This window comes from Alternaria dauci, chromosome 8, assembly GCF_042100115.1.
Source record: "Alternaria dauci strain A2016 chromosome 8, whole genome shotgun sequence".
NCBI lineage: Eukaryota > Fungi > Ascomycota > Dothideomycetes > Pleosporales > Pleosporaceae > Alternaria > Alternaria dauci.
In genome coordinates, this window is record NC_091279.1 from 2,131,130 (window position 1) to 2,148,201 (window position 17,072).

Genomic DNA, 17,072 nt, shown 5'->3' on the forward strand with positions numbered 1-17,072 from the left:
ATAGATCCACCTTGGGGTTGAATCGGGCCATGTTGAGATTTTTGGTCACAAAACGACTGAGAATGTGTTTCAGTGGCAGATGATCATGGATACATCTCTCACATAGGTTTGGTCCTGTACCTGGTTGGCTGATCAACAATTGGACTCCGGCGGTGCTGGCTGGTGGATATAGGTCGTCTGCCGCAAAATGGGCAAGGATGGGATGGAGCTGCATCCGTCTGAAATAGAGACCAGCGTGTTGAATCCACCGAGTGAGCGAGGGAGTGATGATCAGTGGAATGTTTCCCGCAGTGTAGTATATCATCCCTGGTTGGTAATAAACCCTTTCACCAGACTCTAGTGTTTTTATACACGGGATGCGAAAAATCTCTCTAATGATCTGGAGAAACTTGGCGAAGCCTACTCCTATCTCGAAAAGATCTGGTGCCGGTATAATAATTCGAGGTGGCCGACAAAGCAGCTCGTACATCTTAGGCTTGAGTAGGGTGAGCGCTTCATCGTGGATCATCTTGGACACTCTCAATATGGCGAGGGGAAGTCCTCCAAGGACGAGAATGCTGCTACCTTTTTAGTTCGGAGTATATGGCATACCCAGCGTAGAGTGTCGTCTGATTATCGGGAGTCGCTTGTAGACCATCGCTCGGGTTTCTCCCGGTAGGTCGAGAAATCTGAAGGTGTCCGTCCTCGCTCCGGTGGCCATCTTAGAAATATGTGTGTGTAGGAGGACCGACCGATGATAGATTGGATGTACGGTTTTGATTGAAGCGAGGAAGAAAATTTGCGCAACATGAGTGGGTGTTCTCGACGATACTGAGGTTGCGATGTGGGTGCGGTACCAGCCAGTGCTCCTTTGCGCCAATCCAATGCACCCCTTCGCTAGTTCACTACTTAAACGAGATCAAGCATACCGAACGCCTGCTTGCTCCCGTTCCTTGGGCATACTGCCGAGCCCTCTCGACATCGGTATAGTCTCGCAGCAGGAAGACCGTCATGATGTCGTTTCAAACGCAACTCATGGTTACGCAACATCGCTCATGCCCACAAAGCAGTCTTCGAGGTAGCCTAGGCTGAGTTCTTTCCAGGAGCCGGGTAATGAAACTTATGGGCAGACTGTGGAGAAAGAACAGCGAGCGTGTGCCTTGGTCGTAATTGCCGCTCCGTTTGGCGCTAACTCAATCTGGTCTAGCTCACGCCGGGACTGAAGTCAACCCCCAAACCCATTGAACTATTCCCTCTTCCATGCCATGAGCTGCCACACACTTGATACTCGTCATTTGTACAAGCGCTATACCGTTCTACTATCGCACTGAGTTTCCTTTCCTATTCCCAAAGGGGTGAATGAGACTGGCGTCGATATGACGCGTACCCGGCCTGCACCACGTTCCTGCGGGATTCACACGCATCACGATGCATCCACCACGCTTCATTATACGAGCAGCACAGCTACCACTGAGGAGTCGATGTCATAAGTGTTGATCCCAGAGTCTGCATCGCTGCCCAATTTCAAAGTCAGCGTGCCCAAGATGACAGCAGGCTGAAGCTCGTTGGCCAATTGACTGCGCCTCATTCTAGAAGCGAGATGGTCCTCCATGATGCTGCGCCTACAAGTCGACGCCATGAGAGTTACACGGTGAACGTGTTCCACGATGCCGAATTCCGCACCAATCATCAGCAAGCTTGCTATGATGGTGCAATGCTTACATCCGGACGGCTACTGAGTAGAAAGAGTATCTGGTCCGTTTAGGACGCCGCTGCGACTGGCTAACCTACAATCGATCGTATTGAGACACCGCAAAACTCGGTCTGTTCCTCCCGCATACCTTGTCGTTGCCTGGGGCTTGGTAGTCCACACGTCTGGTGATCTTGGTCACTTATTTACACGCTCGATTCCCCTCCCAGCTCACCATCATTAGGAATTCGACGAACCATACCTTATCATGTAAGTAAATATGGCGGATTAGAAAGGCTAGATTGTTGTCTGCCAACGTCGCGATGTGTCGCTAGTGATCATCAGCAAGGAGATATCTGGCATGACCACAGCTATGATGGCTTGCGACCAGTACCTGAACCATTCCACAAAGCCTCGTCCATGAACATGATTATGCTGACACTGGAGTAGCTAACTTGCGTTACGAACAATGGCAATCTCTTCCATGTATGACTGCCAGCGCTTCCTGCTCAGACATTACTGATACAGGGCATAGCTGAAGCACGAATATCACTATTTGAGAGCCTTGCAATATCAGCCCGAATCTGACCTCACACATTTCACTACACAGCTATTGTGTTTATAGGTTCCCCGGGATGAGATCTATCAAGCGAGTACGCCCAACGAGTGACGAAAGTCCGCCGTGGGCAGGCATGTCTTTCATTCAACCAGTCGATTCTGATGCTTTACACGAGCTTCTGAGGAACCAATACCCACAATGCACTAGTGTGCGCCAGAGGAAGCATTTGGCCGCCATAGACTTTCTGAAGCGCGAGCTTGAGTCGATGCAGAACGAGGCTATGGTCTTTGAAGCGTCTCATCCAGGCCTCGAGGGATTGGATGTGTCTAAGCATCAAAGAAGCATATCCCCTTCTCTGTCACAGAGCAGTTCTTGTAAGCCGCCGATGCTCTTGGAGTATCACTCACAGCAATCTCCTTCCATCTCCAAGATTGGGGTTGGCCAGCAACATGTGTTCAGTATTGTGGATGGAGGACTTGCAATACAGCCGAAGAAGAAGCGGAAGATGACACCCGCAGAACGATCCGCCTACAAGACTACAAGAAAAGTCGGTGCTTGTGACAAGTGCAAGCGCCAGAAGGGCAAGGTAGGAGATGGCTTCGCATCCATGGCAGACCTCTGTTAACATCATGTAGTGCACGCATGTCGTCGCAAACCTCATGCCCGTAGGAAAGACTATGCGGGATGATGATACTGCCTTGAAAAGGTCAGTAGTGATGTTGAATGTTAGCATGTAGACAGTACTAAGCCGGTGCATCAAGACCTGAGGCAACTCTGTCGATTATCAACGCCGCGCATAACGACCAAGACCTGGCTCGAGCTCGTATGGATGCACAAGACTTGTCGCAGTCGATCACAGCATCAGGCAGCCCGCAGTGGGGTCAAGAGACGCAGGAGATTCAGCAAGGCAATCAGTCAGAGATATTGGGGTACGTACCTTCATATGTCACTGGACTTTACCCCATGCCTCCATACAACAACCATGAAGTCCAATGGAACGATCAATCATCCTTCGACGAATCCCGACCATTTCAATCTAGTTACGATGGCTATGTGGACTCTCAGGATCAGCCCGGACACTCACCTGCGTTCTTACATTCACAAGGCTCGTATGAAGGGCCCTGGAACACATCTACCGGCTATTCGCCAGCAACTAACCAAGGGTGAATTGCTACTGGAATCCACGGCCTTTTACCGCTCAATGAAACAGTGAGATAGGCTATCCTGACTATCTTACTGCAACTCATGTTTTCGTTGCTTCTTGTCATGCAAGAAGCTTTTCTTTGTTTCTTTCATCCAGCGCGAGGACTGACTCCAGGATTTCCTTTCCAAGGAAGGATTCTCGGACCACAGCATACCAAGGTTCAAAAGCCAGCCTGATGATATACAAGTTTTATCACTGAAGGCTATGTTCATCACACCGGGATGTACATGCACACCCAATCGGGTCTTAGAGAGAGGTCAGAGGGTTCGCTGCTACACAGCATTGAATCTGTCTGTTGGTTTTAATGGGTACGTTTGGTGGCTGAAACAAGCAGTTGACGCTGCAATCAAGACGTTCGCATCGCCCGAGCCTTGTTCCTTTCCCGTCCATTTAACGTCCCCCCTCTCTTCCTAATGTTTGTTCGCCGACTGGCTTTTCCTTCAAGTGCTTTGGCCCCGGGTCGTGCTGCCGTCATGGCTAGTAGACGCAAGTTCTACTAGCATGTCTTTAGTATGCCTGATGGAGATCCGTCCTGTATAAATTGGCTGAACGTCACCGGCTGCCCTGCTCCGGTCTCCCTCTCTTTCTTCGCTACTTATACCCAGCATATGTCCCGACAGGCATCCTCCTATGTTGTGGCCAAGCCTCCAAATCGAGATTGAAATGCACGCACAGCTTCTAACAGTCTCTACAGATCACCAGCATCGACTAGGTCGTCCAGCTCAGAAGCCTCGACTCCGATGACGAGTTCGACTTGTCCTTCGGATTTGCTCGGGACGACAGTAACAACACCGACTGCGACACCTGGCTCGCTTGAATGACGCAGCATACGTTTGGAGGATGACGGATTACGAATCGTTCAACGATGTGATGATTTGGCTTCAGTTCTGTTCGACTGTTCTAAACAATGAATACATTGAAAGACGCTGTAGTCCTTTGTCCCGAGTTGAATGAACCATGCGATGAGTGCGACAGAAAGGAATGGCGCTACTATAGTACTTTTTCTCCTACAGAATATACTGTTGCCTAAGGCCTGTTGCTCATGAGTAGGTAGATGAGTTAGCATGCGGAGACGCGGACTGCGGGCGGTGAGTTGTCAATGACAACATTTGCGGAGCGAGAGCGGCGCTGGGCTTGGTCTCCCCTTTGGGCAATGGACCTCGGCCCAATCACGAAGGCCTGGGTGCAACCCGAAACCAACCTCGCATGCGCTGGACGTCGAAGGCGCGCACCTGCTCTGACAGCCACGACTAATCATTGCCTACGACGGTTGTTGCGACGGGAATATATAAACAAAGGCATCCCGTGCATCACGCATTACCGCATTGACGGGCCCGTGAGCAGTCGGGACCCTGTGTTAGTTATCTTAGGGTGGTCTTCCGCCATTCCTTCCCCACACGCGACGCCTGCTCCACCCCCCAAGCACGCGGGCTGCATAGCCCTCTCACCCATCAACATGATACAAGGAACGCGTCGCTGGCTCAGGCGCAACCGCACAAACTTCGCAATCGGCGCCGGAGTGCTCGGCGCCGGCTATCTGGCGGGGCAGTATGTCCTGGGCAAGCTCGGGGAGGCGAGGCAGCGCATGAGCGACGACCGCATCGCCAAAGAGAAGTGCGCGCTTTACATATGCTTGTCGAGGAGCAGTTTTCTAACGGCTCCACAGTCTACGCCGCCGCTTCGAGCAGAACCAGGAAGACTGCACCTTCACCGTCCTCGCCATCCTACCGACCGCGACCGAGAACATACTCGATGCCATCCCTGTGGAGCAAGTGCTGGAAGAGCTACAGAGACAAAAGGCAGAGCGCCTGTCACGCAGCGTCGGGCCCAGCGAGATTGCGAGTTCAGCGCCGCCAAGTGTAGCCGACACGACCGAGGATGACGCAAGAAGCTCGAGTCTCCAGACGGACAGCTTCGTCCATGCCAGCCAAATCGCCATAGAGGGCCATGGCAATACGGGACCGACCGAGAGCAGCGAAGAGCCCAGAGAGGACAGGAGGTCCAAGAAGAGCAAAGCACAGCTATGGAGTGAGATGAAGATTAGTTGTATGTGCCCTGTGCATGGCATTTGGGACTTGCGATGCTGACATGACCAGCGATAACACGAGCCTTCACCCTCATCTACACCCTGTGTCTCCTCACGCTTCTCACTCGCATTCAGTTGAATCTCCTCGGCCGCCGAAACTACCTCGCATCCGTCGTGTCCCTGGCCGCGCCCCAGCCGACCACCGAAGGCTCAAGGATCAACCTGGAGAACAACGACGACGACAACTTCGACCAGGCGTACGGCAACGATTTCGAGACAAACCGCAGGTACCTTAGCTTGAGCTGGTGGCTGCTACACAAGGGGTGCATTGATCTCATTGAGAAGGTGAGGGTCGCTGTCAAGGACGTCTTTGGCCTTGTGAACCCAAGGGAAGAGATGACCTTGGAGAGGCTATCTGAACTTACCCTCCAAGTCCGCAAGAGAGTCGAAGGTGCAACCGAGGAAGAGCGAAGGTATGATTCTGACCCTACGCGAAGTGACATGCGCTAACTCTGCACAGATCATGCAAGTGGCTTGCTTTCCTGCTCCCACCCCAAGATCAGGAAGACTATGTCCTTCAAGAGTCTGGCATGACCTCATCGTCTGAGTCGACATCCCCTACAACAGCCGCCTCTCTTCGCCGCCTCATCGACGAAACCTCCGACCTCATCGAGTCGCCTGCCTTTGCCCACGTCCTTACGCAACTCCTCGATGCGGCCTTCTCCCACCTCGTCGATGTCAAGATCTCGCAGCTCTCATACAAGATCCCGCCCGTCTCTGATAACAACGCTCGTGTGCAGGAGATCGTTGGCTACGACGTCAAGGCCAAGGTCGCGAACAGCCTAGCGGTCTTCTGCAGACAGGCGCATAGCATCGGCACCGGAGCGAACAATGAGTACCTAGCTGCCATCGAAGCCGTTCGTGGCCTCGAGGCATTCGCTGCTGTGGTCTACTCTAGCAACTTCGAGTACGAAAGCCCAGAGGCGGCCGCCTTGGACCGGCCCGCTCCTGTTGAACTGACCAAGCCAAGCGTGGTACCTGAAGTTGCAACTCTGCAAGATGTACAGCAGGCAGATGCCCCAAAGCCGGACGACTCATTCGAGAGCGCCTGGGGAAAGGCGCTGGCCAAGGAGGATGGGAAGACGTTTTGAGGAGATTGTATGATACGTTTGAATAGTGCAATGGCTGTTGTCGAAGTAGGATTCTTGAGATACCCGTAATTTGAACATGTAACACTATCTATCTTCATGAACCCTACTACGACAAGTTGCACAATACATGCCATTTCCAAACCGTGTACGTCTCTAGTAGGTTCCGACGATAAGAGTTGTGGATTCCGGTCTCGGAACGGGAGTCGTGACGTCAGCGCGTTCTTGCTTTGGTGGGACTCGTGTAGACCTCTGCGACTGCGTGTACCTACCCATATCCCTGTCTATATACCCCTCGGATTAAACACACCAGAGAGTAATTACTGCTCGGGAACCCAACAGTACTCACAATGGCGGACAAACAAGGAAAAGATGCATATGTAACTCTCCTCACTCGACCCAGTTACCTCGCTGGCGCAATCCTGCTAGCCTACACACTCAACAAGCACTCACCGAATACGCCCCTCATCATAACCTATACACCTGAAACACTTCCAGAAACCTCAGTCAATGCATTCAAAGCCGAAGCCAAACATTCCAACATCATTCTCCACCCCGTAGAGCACCTCCGCCTCCCTGAAGATGGAACAGAACACGGCATGGTCGCCGAGCGCTTCATCGACACATGGACCAAACTGCGCGTCTTCGACCTTTGGAACATGCCCCAAAAGTTTGAACGAATCTGCTGGCTAGACGCCGACATGATGATCTTCTCCAACCCCTCGCCCTTGATTTTCAACGAGCAAAACGACGCTTACCTGCAAGGCGGCGACGGAATGCGAACAATGGCCGTCCACACATGCGTCTGCAACCTCGACCACGACTCGTGGGCCCCCGCCGAATGGAACCCAGATAACTGCGCCATGGCCAAACTCTCCTCGCCGGATCAACTGGCCGAAGTGCGACCAGAACCTTACACGCTGTCCAACTTCAATTCTGGAACTTTTCTCTACCGCCCCAGCAAAGCGCTAGCAGACTTTGTTCTGCAAAAGTTCCAGGATATTGGCAACACCAAGCTCCGCGCTATGAAGTTTCCGGACCAGGATTTTCTAAACGAGGCGTTTGATGGCCGCTGGAGTGCGTTGTCTTGGAAGACGAATGCGTTGAAGACGTGGAGGTACTGGCATACTAACATCTGGGTCGACGACCAGGTCGCAGTGCTGCACTACATTGTAGATAAGCCGTGGGCTGCGCGCGTAAAAGATGATGGCACGGCGGGGTATTTGGGGAAAGATGGGGAGACGCATCGCTGGTGGTGGGAGGAGTATGGAAACTGGTCTGCCGAGCGGGAGAAGCAAGGGGAGAAGGAATTGTTGGATATTGTGGGCAAGTATGCGGCGAGAGAGGATGGTGAGGAGAACGAGGAGATGAGGGCTATTGGGGGTGGGGCCCAGGATTTTGCGAAGAAGTGGCCGGCTAAGGATGGAGAGAAGAAGGAGGGTGGTGGTGCTGATGAGCCGAAGTTGACGGAGGAGGCTCAGGGGCAGGCTGAGGCGTTTGGTCAGGGACCGAATGGCCCGGTGCTGAGGAAACCTATGTTGGGCGAGAGGGGCCATGGGCCGGTTGTGAGGGGTGGGAGAGGACTTGGTGGGAGAAGAGGCGGCGAGGGATGGAGCGTTATGCAGGATTGAGGTATACGTGGTATGTTAGAGCACAAGACATAGAAGACACTGAGCAGCAGTGTGGGCGCCAAAACGTAGTAGATGGCCATAAAAGTTTTCTATCTAGGGTGGGCAGGAGGTATTCAACATGTTCTAGATAGGAAGAGAGAAATAGAGAAAAGGATTGTAGACGTCAGAAGTCACTTTCAGAATGCTGGTATTGAGACGGAAAGTCCATGTATGACTCATCGCATGTATTTGTTCTAGATCATTGATAGACACCTAGCCTATTGTCCCATATGTTCAGTACCTAAATGATATCGACTCAGTCATATGGCTCATGTCACATGCAAGGTTCTGTCCATGCCCGCCTTCCAACCCTGACCCTCCTGTCCAGCTACCCCCATATCTCCCGCCCAAACCCTGCCCTTCCCCGGCCGACTTAGATAAAGTCAATCAGGTTTGCGACAGGCTCCTCGTTCTTGATGATGGGGCGCTCAGTCTCCTTGACGACTGGCGATGCGGCGCTGTTAGCGAGGATAATCTGACCGTTGTGTGTCGCAGAAGGGCCACGGAGCTCAGCGGCGAAGGTAGGGCGCGCAGGTGGCATCCTATAAAGTGTAAGCATGAGTGAAAAACGGGGCAATGAAGTGGTTTTACCTGCTGAATGGCTCCTCTCGCTTGTGAACCATGGTGCCATTGGTATACCCGTTGACCTTGCCATCCACGTTGCGGGTCTCATCAGCGACGTTGTCAGCCCTGGCGTTGATGATCGACTTCTTCTCAGTCGTAACTTCCTTCTTCTCGACATTCTTCATCCGCTCGACATCGTCTTCGTGCTGCAGGCGACCAACAAGTTCACCAATGTTCCAGAGATTGTGCGGGTGGCTAGCGTCGTAGAGAAAGTCCAGCTCAGGGCTGTTGCGGTCGATCAAGCCCTGGCGAAACTTGCTCAACGTGACTTGAGCACGGTGGCAAGCGCCGTAGCCCTCTAAGAAGCCCCGCTGACGAGACTTCTCGTGTCCTTCTTTGCGACCAATCTCTTTGCCGGCGCCATATCCGTTGTTGTACTCGAGTTCGGCAATCTCTTCGGCCTTCTCGTCGGTCAGCGAATTCTCGAGTTCGGACTTGAGCGAGTCGTGGATGATGGCCTTGTACTGCTGCTCGCGCATCTGTTGTGCTGCTTCGCGAAGACGTAGACCCTCGAACTTGATGTTGAGCTTTCCGTTGACGTCGGCCATGGTCTTCTGAGCGTTCAGCTCGGCTTCTTGTCGGGCGCGCTGCATGTCCACTGCACTCATAGGGCGAACGCCTTGCTTCTCGAGAGAATACCAGAGCTGTTTCTGGCCTTCAGAGAGGTACATCTCATGCTGTGAGATCTTTTGTTCTCGAGTGTCAAGTTCACGCTCCCTAGCTTCGACCTTGGCTTTGAGCGTGAGAGCTTCAGCTTGCTCCCGCAGCAGGTTGGACAGCATACTCGAAGAAGCGGCTTCGACCTTTTGCTGCTGCTCGGCCTCGATGGTAGTCCGGAGTCGCCGGTTTTTTTCGCGCTCGACATCTAGTTCATGCTTGGTCTTCATCAGCTGGGCGCTGATACGGGCGAACTGCTCGCGATCTACGTGGTCGCCTCTAGGCTGATATGACGTATAGTGAGAACGAGGGGCTCGAGGACCTTCGTTGAATCGAGTCACTTCGTTTGGTGGTACCATGGGCTAGATGTGTTAGTTATGAATATGTCCGAAGGTGTCGAGATATACCCTTGAGTCATGGACGCCGAAGTGGCGCGATAGCGGTGACTGGAAATCGGGTCGCATATGAGGAGGCAGGCTGTGAGCGGGCTTGAAAGGCTTCGAAGACTCGATAGTCATGTCTATGTCAGGCTTGATATCACTGTTTGCAGTCTCGGTATCGACCTCGACGGTCTCGGCCTGAGCTTCCAGGGTAGACGCTGTAGGAGAATCGTTCTTGGCGATGGGAGATGCTTCTCTTCAGTCAGTCAATGCTTTCCGTGATAGAAACGAGACATACCAAGCTCCGAATCTGCCTTGCCATTAGACTGCTCATCATGGCCTTGAACCAAACCTGGGCTCGCCACCGTCGAACTGCTATGCATGCCCTCCATGATCTCGCCCTTATCAAGAAGAGCGATGCTCCCGCAGTCAAGCGTGACAAGCTTTGGTGGTGAGAAGGGAGAGCCGAGAGTCGTTTCCTCAACGTCTGCCGAGTCCTGGACGCGGTCTACCTCCTTGACTTCGCTCGAGTTCTCGGGCCCGGGTACAGAATCCTCAGACACAGCAAGCGGATGATCGGGTCCCGGCGCGTCGCCCTGGTTAGAAAGCTCTCTCTCGGGCAACAATGTACTAGGGGCGGTCGTCTCTGTATCAGAGAGTGTGGTGACGTCCGGGTGGGTGGCTTCGTCGCTTGAAAGAGCCATGTTGAAGACTCTGAATGCTGTAGTAGTTGTCAGATCTGTATCACAATTCAACTACCTCTCGAGCAGGTGGGGACCGACTCGGTAGTATGAAGTATACTTCTTTTCCAGGATAGAGAGGAAGAAGGCAAGCCCGGAACAGTAGAAAGAAAGGCTTGTATAGATGTGCAGGACCTAGTGAGAGGTACTGGCACGTGAGAAAGTCCCTGGCCGTATCGGCCGCTACTGAAGTAAAGGTAGAATCTTGTCGCGCTGACATACCGCGATGCGTGCGTTTGACCATATCACTGCCGCTACCTCGTTTAGTGCACATGTCGCGGCTTTCAGAGGCGGACGTTGTCATTCTCTTTCGGCCCTTGGTCTATTTGACATCTCCAAGTCAGTCCCGAAATATTCCACCTCGCTGAGTTCAAATTGCACACCCATGTCCAAAAATGCCTTTGTGAGATCAGGGGCCTTCATCCTGTTGAACTCGCCGTCGATGCTGAAACGCTCCAGATGCAACCCCGAAGAACCATACTCTGTGACCCAACCCCACAGGTCGGGCGAATTATCCAGACTTACACATGGCATTCCTTCAAATTCCCCAATCATTAGCAATGCAAATTCTTTCAAACTAGACGGTAGCAGCTTGTCCATCGACGGTAGAGGTGTTTCCCTTTGCCGGTCGGGGTCCGGCACAATATTGAGCGGTGCAGAGGACCCGAGAAGGCAGTGCTCCGATATAGCCAACCTCTTGAGACGTCTGAATGGCAGAAGAGTACCAAGATATTGAGACTCATCCAGATCGCCATCGGTGTCGACTTGACGCAAATCGAGATGTAGACTTTCTAAGCTTTCTTTGTGACGCAGAAGAGGAACGTAGAGGTCTCGTAGTGTCCCGGTCATGTTATTGAGGAAAGACCATGTGCAAACAACATGCTGTAGCTCCTTACATGCCGACAGTATGTTGGCAACCTCCGCTATCTCGACCATGCATTCGGTAACTTCTAGACGTCTTAGCATGTTGAAGGTACCAAGCTCGGACGGTTGTGGTGGCAGTGTGAATGTCGCCACACCATGAGCTCGGAAGTCAGAAAGCAAGGGAGCCCTAGACATGACGGAGCAGATCTGGTCGAAGGATCCAGAACAATGGTTCATGGATACGTCTATGTGCATTTGAACACATAGGATTCGCAGTTTATGGAAGTCCTGTCTAGCCACTGTCGTTTGTGTGAGCGCACCCGTTGTGTCTTCCTCCGTTATGATGTGTTTCCAAAAAGACACGTCGTTAGTCTCGAGAGCGACGAGAGAAAGATGTTGTAGGTTTGGCGCGCATTTGATTACATCGGCAAGTAGCTGCAAGTAATGTGCTGCCTGGTACACGACATCCAGCTCAAAAGTATCGTCGTGGAGACTGTTGCCTTGATCGTCTTCGAGTCGGACCTCCACATATTGCAGATACTCTATACATGTGTCGACTGGAATACGAGAGGCCAAAGTTCTTTGGTGGAACAGCTCGAGAGATTCGAGACCGTTTCGAGTAACAGCTCCTGCGAATGATGCGTACAGAATTGGGGTGGCTATTCTGTTCATATGGCGGGATGCCAGACAGACACTGCATAGTGATCGCTTACGTGCGCGGTTTTCGGATTGGCGCGTTTTCTCCTTTTCTGGGTCTCTGAAATCTGTCGATTGCGTCTCATAAGAGCGAATGGTAAGGAAGTAACTCAGGATTTCCAGTACCAGCTCATCCGGCAGCCCGCCGAGCGGCGTGGTCTCGTCCACCATAGTAGAATGCATTCCTTTGTCGCGTGAAGCACCTGTTAGGGAGTACAGGTGGGTAAGATTGAAGCTTGTTGTGATATAAGGGCAAACTTTGGAAAATACGACACGTCGCCCAAGTTCACGACGAGTCAGGGTGACAGGAGGCTAGTCCATAAGGGGAAATATGCGGGCTGTTAAGGCCGCTCCAAATTACATATTTCCCAACATCAAGGATCACGCCGAGGTTGTGCACTTCTGCCAGTAAAGTTCCTAACATGTTGTTACATTATCCTGGGTATATTTCGCGAAACTCAATCAGTGACCAGGGGGCCAGTTCACACAATCTGACTTGTCTTCCCTGTCTCTACGTCATAGACCCAGCCGCTAAACCTAATGTTCTCCTCAATCGCTTTGATCCGAAGCCACTGTATGTCCTTTTTGACCTGGATCTCTACATCACGGAAAGTGTGAAAGTCGAGTGACTCCACCTCTCTCGCGGCCACTTCTCCCCTCTTCTTCATGACCATGGCTCTCGCAGTATCGTTGTCGAAAGTGAGCATGCCGCATCCTGTATGCTTGACAACTATCACTTCTCTGGTTCCAAGAAGTTGTTGCGATATGACGATCGACCGGAAGGCGTCCTTTACACAGCCGCCGGCGTTGCGTATTACGTGGGCGGCTCCGAGGGGTATACCGAATGCAGCAGCGGGGTCGATGCGGGCGTCCATACATGTCACTGTCGCATCAAAGTCAGTACATGGCGATGTGGACCATGGGGTGTGCCTACCAATAGTGTATCTCTGGCTAGGTGGAAGTGCTAGATGGCCCTGGTCGAAAGAGGCAGCATAGGCCTGGTTCCCAAGCTCGAGGTTCCTCTCTCCATGGGTCGGCATCGTCGGTAATGTGGTTATTAGAGTACGGTAGTTTTGATGGGTGGTATCATGCGATTTATCATCGCGGCCTGTACTTTATATATCGCTGTGCCGTTATCCGATCAGGCGCCGTGCAGCTCCTGCATCTGAACAGGGTCGCGACATCGCGGGGTTGAATTTCGCCATCTTACTGAACTGATACAATTGGCGTTGATGGAGGAATAACATGCGACAGCCTTTACGGCAGCTCCACGTCTCCCGGCGCAGTGGCATTAAGATGCGCATGATGTGATTGGTCATATTCGTAGGATCCTTAGGCGTATCTCAGGCATGTCGCCAAAAAGCGGGGCAACACCCCTAGCGTGTGGCAGGTGCATCTCCAGATCTTCCATTGATCTCCGTCCTTCATTCTTTCTTTCATGACAGGTTAATGCTTCGCGCCATTAAATACAACTCCCGGTCTCTCCCGCGTCTTGTTGTCTTGACTGTCGCAGTCTGACTGAATCCCGCGGAAGGAAGGTCCGTGCACTGCCTTATGCCTTTCGAGACGTGAACAGATAAACCCCAACCACTCGGCGTAGGATTGCCTTCTAGAAACACTTGGAAGAGATACCGAATGAATTAGCGAATGCTATCGCGGCAAAGATTGGGCGTAAAGCGACGTGGTCTAATGGTGTAGGATCTGGGTAGGAGCCTATCACCAAATCCATACAATTAACTGTTCCCCAAAGTACAATCAATGATTACTGTCTCACGATATCTCCACCAGGAGACTCAAAGGCAGCTCTACACACTCGGGGTAGGAGACTACATCGGAAGGCCGGCATCAAGAGAAGGAAATACCCACTATCATACGTCTTTGCGCGATAGATGACGACTACGGCAGCTTCACGTCGAACTTCCCTGTAGCCTCTGGCTGCGAAAGTACCCACAAAATGCCTCCGTCGACACACTGATCCCAGTGCTCAGATGCCTTCAGCGCCTTGCCAAATCGCCTATGACCGTGCGGAACGCCTTTGAACAAAGTAATGTCTGTCGGCACGTTTGCCTCCGAGAGAAGTTTTGCGTAGAGCAGAGCCTCGTCGCGCAGCGGGTCTAAGCCTGCGATACCAAACACTGTAGGGGGTAAGCCTTTGACCTCCTCTGCTGTCGCATTGACCATGTTGAACTTGGTGTCTTTCAAATCTGGTGGAGCAGTCTCGGCCGTACCCAACAGCTTCGAGAAAAAATCGACAATCTTCCTCGGCAAAACTGGTGCGTCTGCGTTCTCGATGTAAGACGAAGTTTTGAGCAGCTTGCCGGGCCCTTGGTCGTATGTGGCTGGATGGGCAACCATGGGGATGATCAAGATCTGTCCGGCTAGAGTAGGCAGACCTGCAATCACCTCGCTTTTTCCAAGATGTTGCTCGAGTGTGAGAGATGCTGCTAACGTGCCGCCTGCCGAAATGCCACCCGTGAGGACCTTGGATGGATCTCCCCCGAGTTCATCAATGTTCTTATGCAGCCAGGCGAATGCATCTTGAGAATCGTACCAAGCGGTAGGGAACTTGTGTTCGGGCGTATGACGGTAGTTGACGTTCAGCACTATCACCCCTGTCTTAATGGCGGTTTGCGCACATATCGGATCCTCACTGCAGAGTGTACCTGTACGACTATTAGTCGCGCGGTTCTGCATTCTACAAACAGAGAGGTCTTACCGAAAATGAAGCCTCCGCCGTGGAAGTACAGGTATACGGGGAGTCTTGCTGACGCATCCGCCTTCACAGACCGATAGGATCGAGCCTCGATAGTCGAGCCATCGCGGGTCGGGATAACATAATCTTTGATCTGAACATGTGGTGCTAACAGTGGCATTATCTCTGCAGCTCGGCTTTCTCTCTCGGAGTTGACAGCTTTTTGTAGCACATACGGATCCATTGTGATGTCGTAGGTTTGTGCGGGCAGTGTCTTCTGCACTGCCAGCCACTCCTCGGACGGGCCGCCATACTGGGAGAAATCCAAAGCCATTTTCGATGTGAGGCGAGTGGTGAAATCGACAGAGTATCCTTTGGCGAGACGATGTTGATAAGTGATTCAACTTCGTACGAACCTAGCATTATGTGATACGTCTAGCTGCGACGTATGCGACCCGTCGTTAGCGTCACCCCGCATGTACCGAGGTTGATACATGCCACCAACGCCACTATTGGCTGGCCGCTGTTAAGGATACGCAACGTCGCTAGCTACCGGTAATAAGCTGGTCGCGTTGGACACGACATCTGTGACCTTTGAAGTCGTTTCTTGCTCAAACAACGACCGTGAACGGCATCTGCGACACTCCCGAGGTCGCCTGGAGATAACGTCATACACCCACCTAAGCAGGCCCAGAATAATGGCGGCAATCCCATTGGAACCTCCCTCGCGCGGTCTCAAAAGCAAAGTCGCGATCGTGACTGGAGCAGGATGCGTCGGTGACGGCATTGGTAACGGCCGTGCGATATCAATCATGCTGGCTGATGAGGGCTGCCATGTCCTCTGTCTAGATCTGAAGATGACCTGGGCGGAGAAGACTGCTGAGATGGCAGCGTCGAAACCACATCGGGGAAGAGCTTTGGCAATGGAGGCCGATGTTACGAAAGCCAGTGATTGCGAGGCAGCAGTAGCTAAAGCACTCAAAGAGTTTGGAAAGCTGGATATTCTAGTCAACAATGTCGGAATCGGTGGTGCAACAGGAACGGCGGTTGATGTTGACATGGAAGCGTGGGCGAAGGGACTTGAGGTCAACGTAACCAGCATGGTACAGATGGCGAAGTTTTGTATACCGGCCATGCAACGGAACGACGGCGAAGTGAAAGGCAGCATCATCAACATGGGCTCAGTCGCAGGGCTGAAAGGAGGAACACCGCATCTTTTGTATCCAACCAGCAAAGGCGCAGTGGTAAACATGACAAGGGCGATGGCTGCGCACCATGCACCCGATGGCATCAGGGTGAATTGTGTTTGTCCTGGCGTACGGGCCCCATGATTGTTGTACGATGACGGACTGACAGTCGGTAGATGCTTTACACACCGATGATGTATGCGGGCGGTATGAGCGAAGAAGCTCGCGAAGCTCGCAAGAAAAGAAGTCTACTCGGTACAGAGGGCAACGGATGGGATGCAGCCTGCGCCGTAACGTTTCTCGCTTCGGACCACGCGAGATGGATAACAGGTGCGGTACTGCCTGTGGACGCTGGCGCAACAGCTGCGGTGGGTATCGGTATGCCGAAGAGTGCCAGTGTCAACGGCTAGAACGCAAGGCACATGCGATCAAGTGGTGGGCAGAAAATGAAGAAGAGTGCTGAGCAGCGCGGCAACCTCGGTCGATCGGCACTTCTCGGCGCAGCGATCGTTTAACTTACTGGTACCGGCAGTTGTGCAACAGCCTTACCCACGTTTGAGCCTCAGGAACCAGAACTCTCCGCACGCCCATTGGAAGCGCCATCAGCCTCTTCCGACGCCTGACAACTGTCGAAGCACCTGCGATGACCGGCGCACGGAAAGTACCTTCTGTGTGGGGCGGGAAGTTGCCGGATGCGGGCATGCTTCAGCAATTTGCACCAATCGGAGCATTTCACAGCAGCCAAGATTGAAACACATGGCAGTCCGCTCCGCAGTCTATCCTCAATCCCGCTCATTACCCCGGAAAGTTTACTATATGCATCTTGGCAACGTCCTAGTCCTTCTATCCATTCGTGGAAAGCAGCATGTAAGTCAATTTCCAAGCTTTGGACGGAAGGATCGTTTTTGTGGCGCACGCCTTAATCTCCTTGTGTAACAAGACTACGATGTCAGCAA

At 52.5% G+C, this 17,072-nt stretch overlaps 6 protein-coding genes across 6 annotated transcripts; 3 read left to right on the plus strand and 3 right to left on the minus strand.

Moving 5' to 3' along the window:
• The first annotated feature begins 1,231 nt into the window (after positions 1-1,231).
• Positions 1,232-4,472, plus strand: ACET3X_008645 (uncharacterized protein). The gene is made up of 6 exons (XM_069454841.1): positions 1,232-1,939; positions 2,120-2,155; positions 2,205-2,814; positions 2,864-2,934; positions 2,990-3,157; positions 4,127-4,472. Exons 3-6 carry the CDS (start codon positions 2,305-2,307, stop codon positions 4,251-4,253), a joined length of 876 nt encoding a protein of 291 aa, XP_069304247.1. The 5' UTR covers positions 1,232-1,939; positions 2,120-2,155; positions 2,205-2,304; the 3' UTR covers positions 4,254-4,472.
• A 176-nt stretch (positions 4,473-4,648) lies between these two features.
• On the plus strand, positions 4,649-6,692 carry ACET3X_008646 (uncharacterized protein). Its single transcript, XM_069454842.1, has 4 exons — positions 4,649-5,046; positions 5,099-5,478; positions 5,529-5,931; positions 5,979-6,692. The coding sequence occupies exons 1-4, from the start codon at positions 4,889-4,891 to the stop codon at positions 6,607-6,609; spliced, it is 1,572 nt and encodes a 523-aa protein (XP_069304248.1). The 5' UTR covers positions 4,649-4,888; the 3' UTR covers positions 6,610-6,692.
• A 264-nt stretch (positions 6,693-6,956) lies between these two features.
• ACET3X_008647 (uncharacterized protein) lies at positions 6,957-8,237 on the plus strand (the record flags this gene model as incomplete). Its single annotated transcript, XM_069454843.1, has 1 exon — positions 6,957-8,237. The coding sequence occupies one exon, from the start codon at positions 6,957-6,959 to the stop codon at positions 8,235-8,237; it is 1,281 nt and encodes a 426-aa protein (XP_069304249.1).
• A 412-nt stretch (positions 8,238-8,649) lies between these two features.
• Positions 8,650-10,641, minus strand: ACET3X_008648 (uncharacterized protein; the record flags this gene model as incomplete). Its single annotated transcript, XM_069454844.1, has 4 exons — positions 8,650-8,818; positions 8,868-9,919; positions 9,965-10,188; positions 10,236-10,641. The coding sequence occupies 4 exons, from the start codon at positions 10,639-10,641 to the stop codon at positions 8,650-8,652; spliced, it is 1,851 nt and encodes a 616-aa protein (XP_069304250.1).
• A 2,078-nt stretch (positions 10,642-12,719) lies between these two features.
• ACET3X_008649 (uncharacterized protein) lies at positions 12,720-13,277 on the minus strand (the record flags this gene model as incomplete). Its single annotated transcript, XM_069454845.1, has 2 exons — positions 12,720-13,120; positions 13,172-13,277. The coding sequence occupies 2 exons, from the start codon at positions 13,275-13,277 to the stop codon at positions 12,720-12,722; spliced, it is 507 nt and encodes a 168-aa protein (XP_069304251.1).
• Positions 13,278-14,133: 856 nt separating this feature from the next.
• ACET3X_008650 (uncharacterized protein) lies at positions 14,134-15,263 on the minus strand (the record flags this gene model as incomplete). Its single annotated transcript, XM_069454846.1, has 2 exons — positions 14,134-14,900; positions 14,954-15,263. 2 exons carry the CDS (start codon positions 15,261-15,263, stop codon positions 14,134-14,136), a joined length of 1,077 nt encoding a protein of 358 aa, XP_069304252.1.
• Positions 15,264-17,072: the final 1,809 nt, after the last annotated feature.

Excerpts from the sequence above, each read along its gene's own strand:
- ACET3X_008646 (XM_069454842.1), top strand. The coding sequence starts at position 4,889 with ATGATACAAGGAACGCGTCGCTGGCTCAGGCGCAACCGCACAAACTTC. Across the intron at positions 5,047-5,098 it reads GACCGCATCGCCAAAGAGAA|TCTACGCCGCCGCTTCGAGC; the intron begins GTGCGCGCTTTA and ends ACGGCTCCACAG. Across the intron at positions 5,932-5,978 it reads GCAACCGAGGAAGAGCGAAG|ATCATGCAAGTGGCTTGCTT; the intron begins GTATGATTCTGA and ends AACTCTGCACAG.
- ACET3X_008645 (XM_069454841.1), top strand. The coding sequence starts at position 2,305 with ATGAGATCTATCAAGCGAGTACGCCCAACGAGTGACGAAAGTCCGCCG. Across the intron at positions 2,815-2,863 it reads GCAAGCGCCAGAAGGGCAAG|TGCACGCATGTCGTCGCAAA; the intron begins GTAGGAGATGGC and ends AACATCATGTAG. Across the intron at positions 3,158-4,126 it reads AATCAGTCAGAGATATTGGG|ATCACCAGCATCGACTAGGT; the intron begins GTACGTACCTTC and ends CAGTCTCTACAG.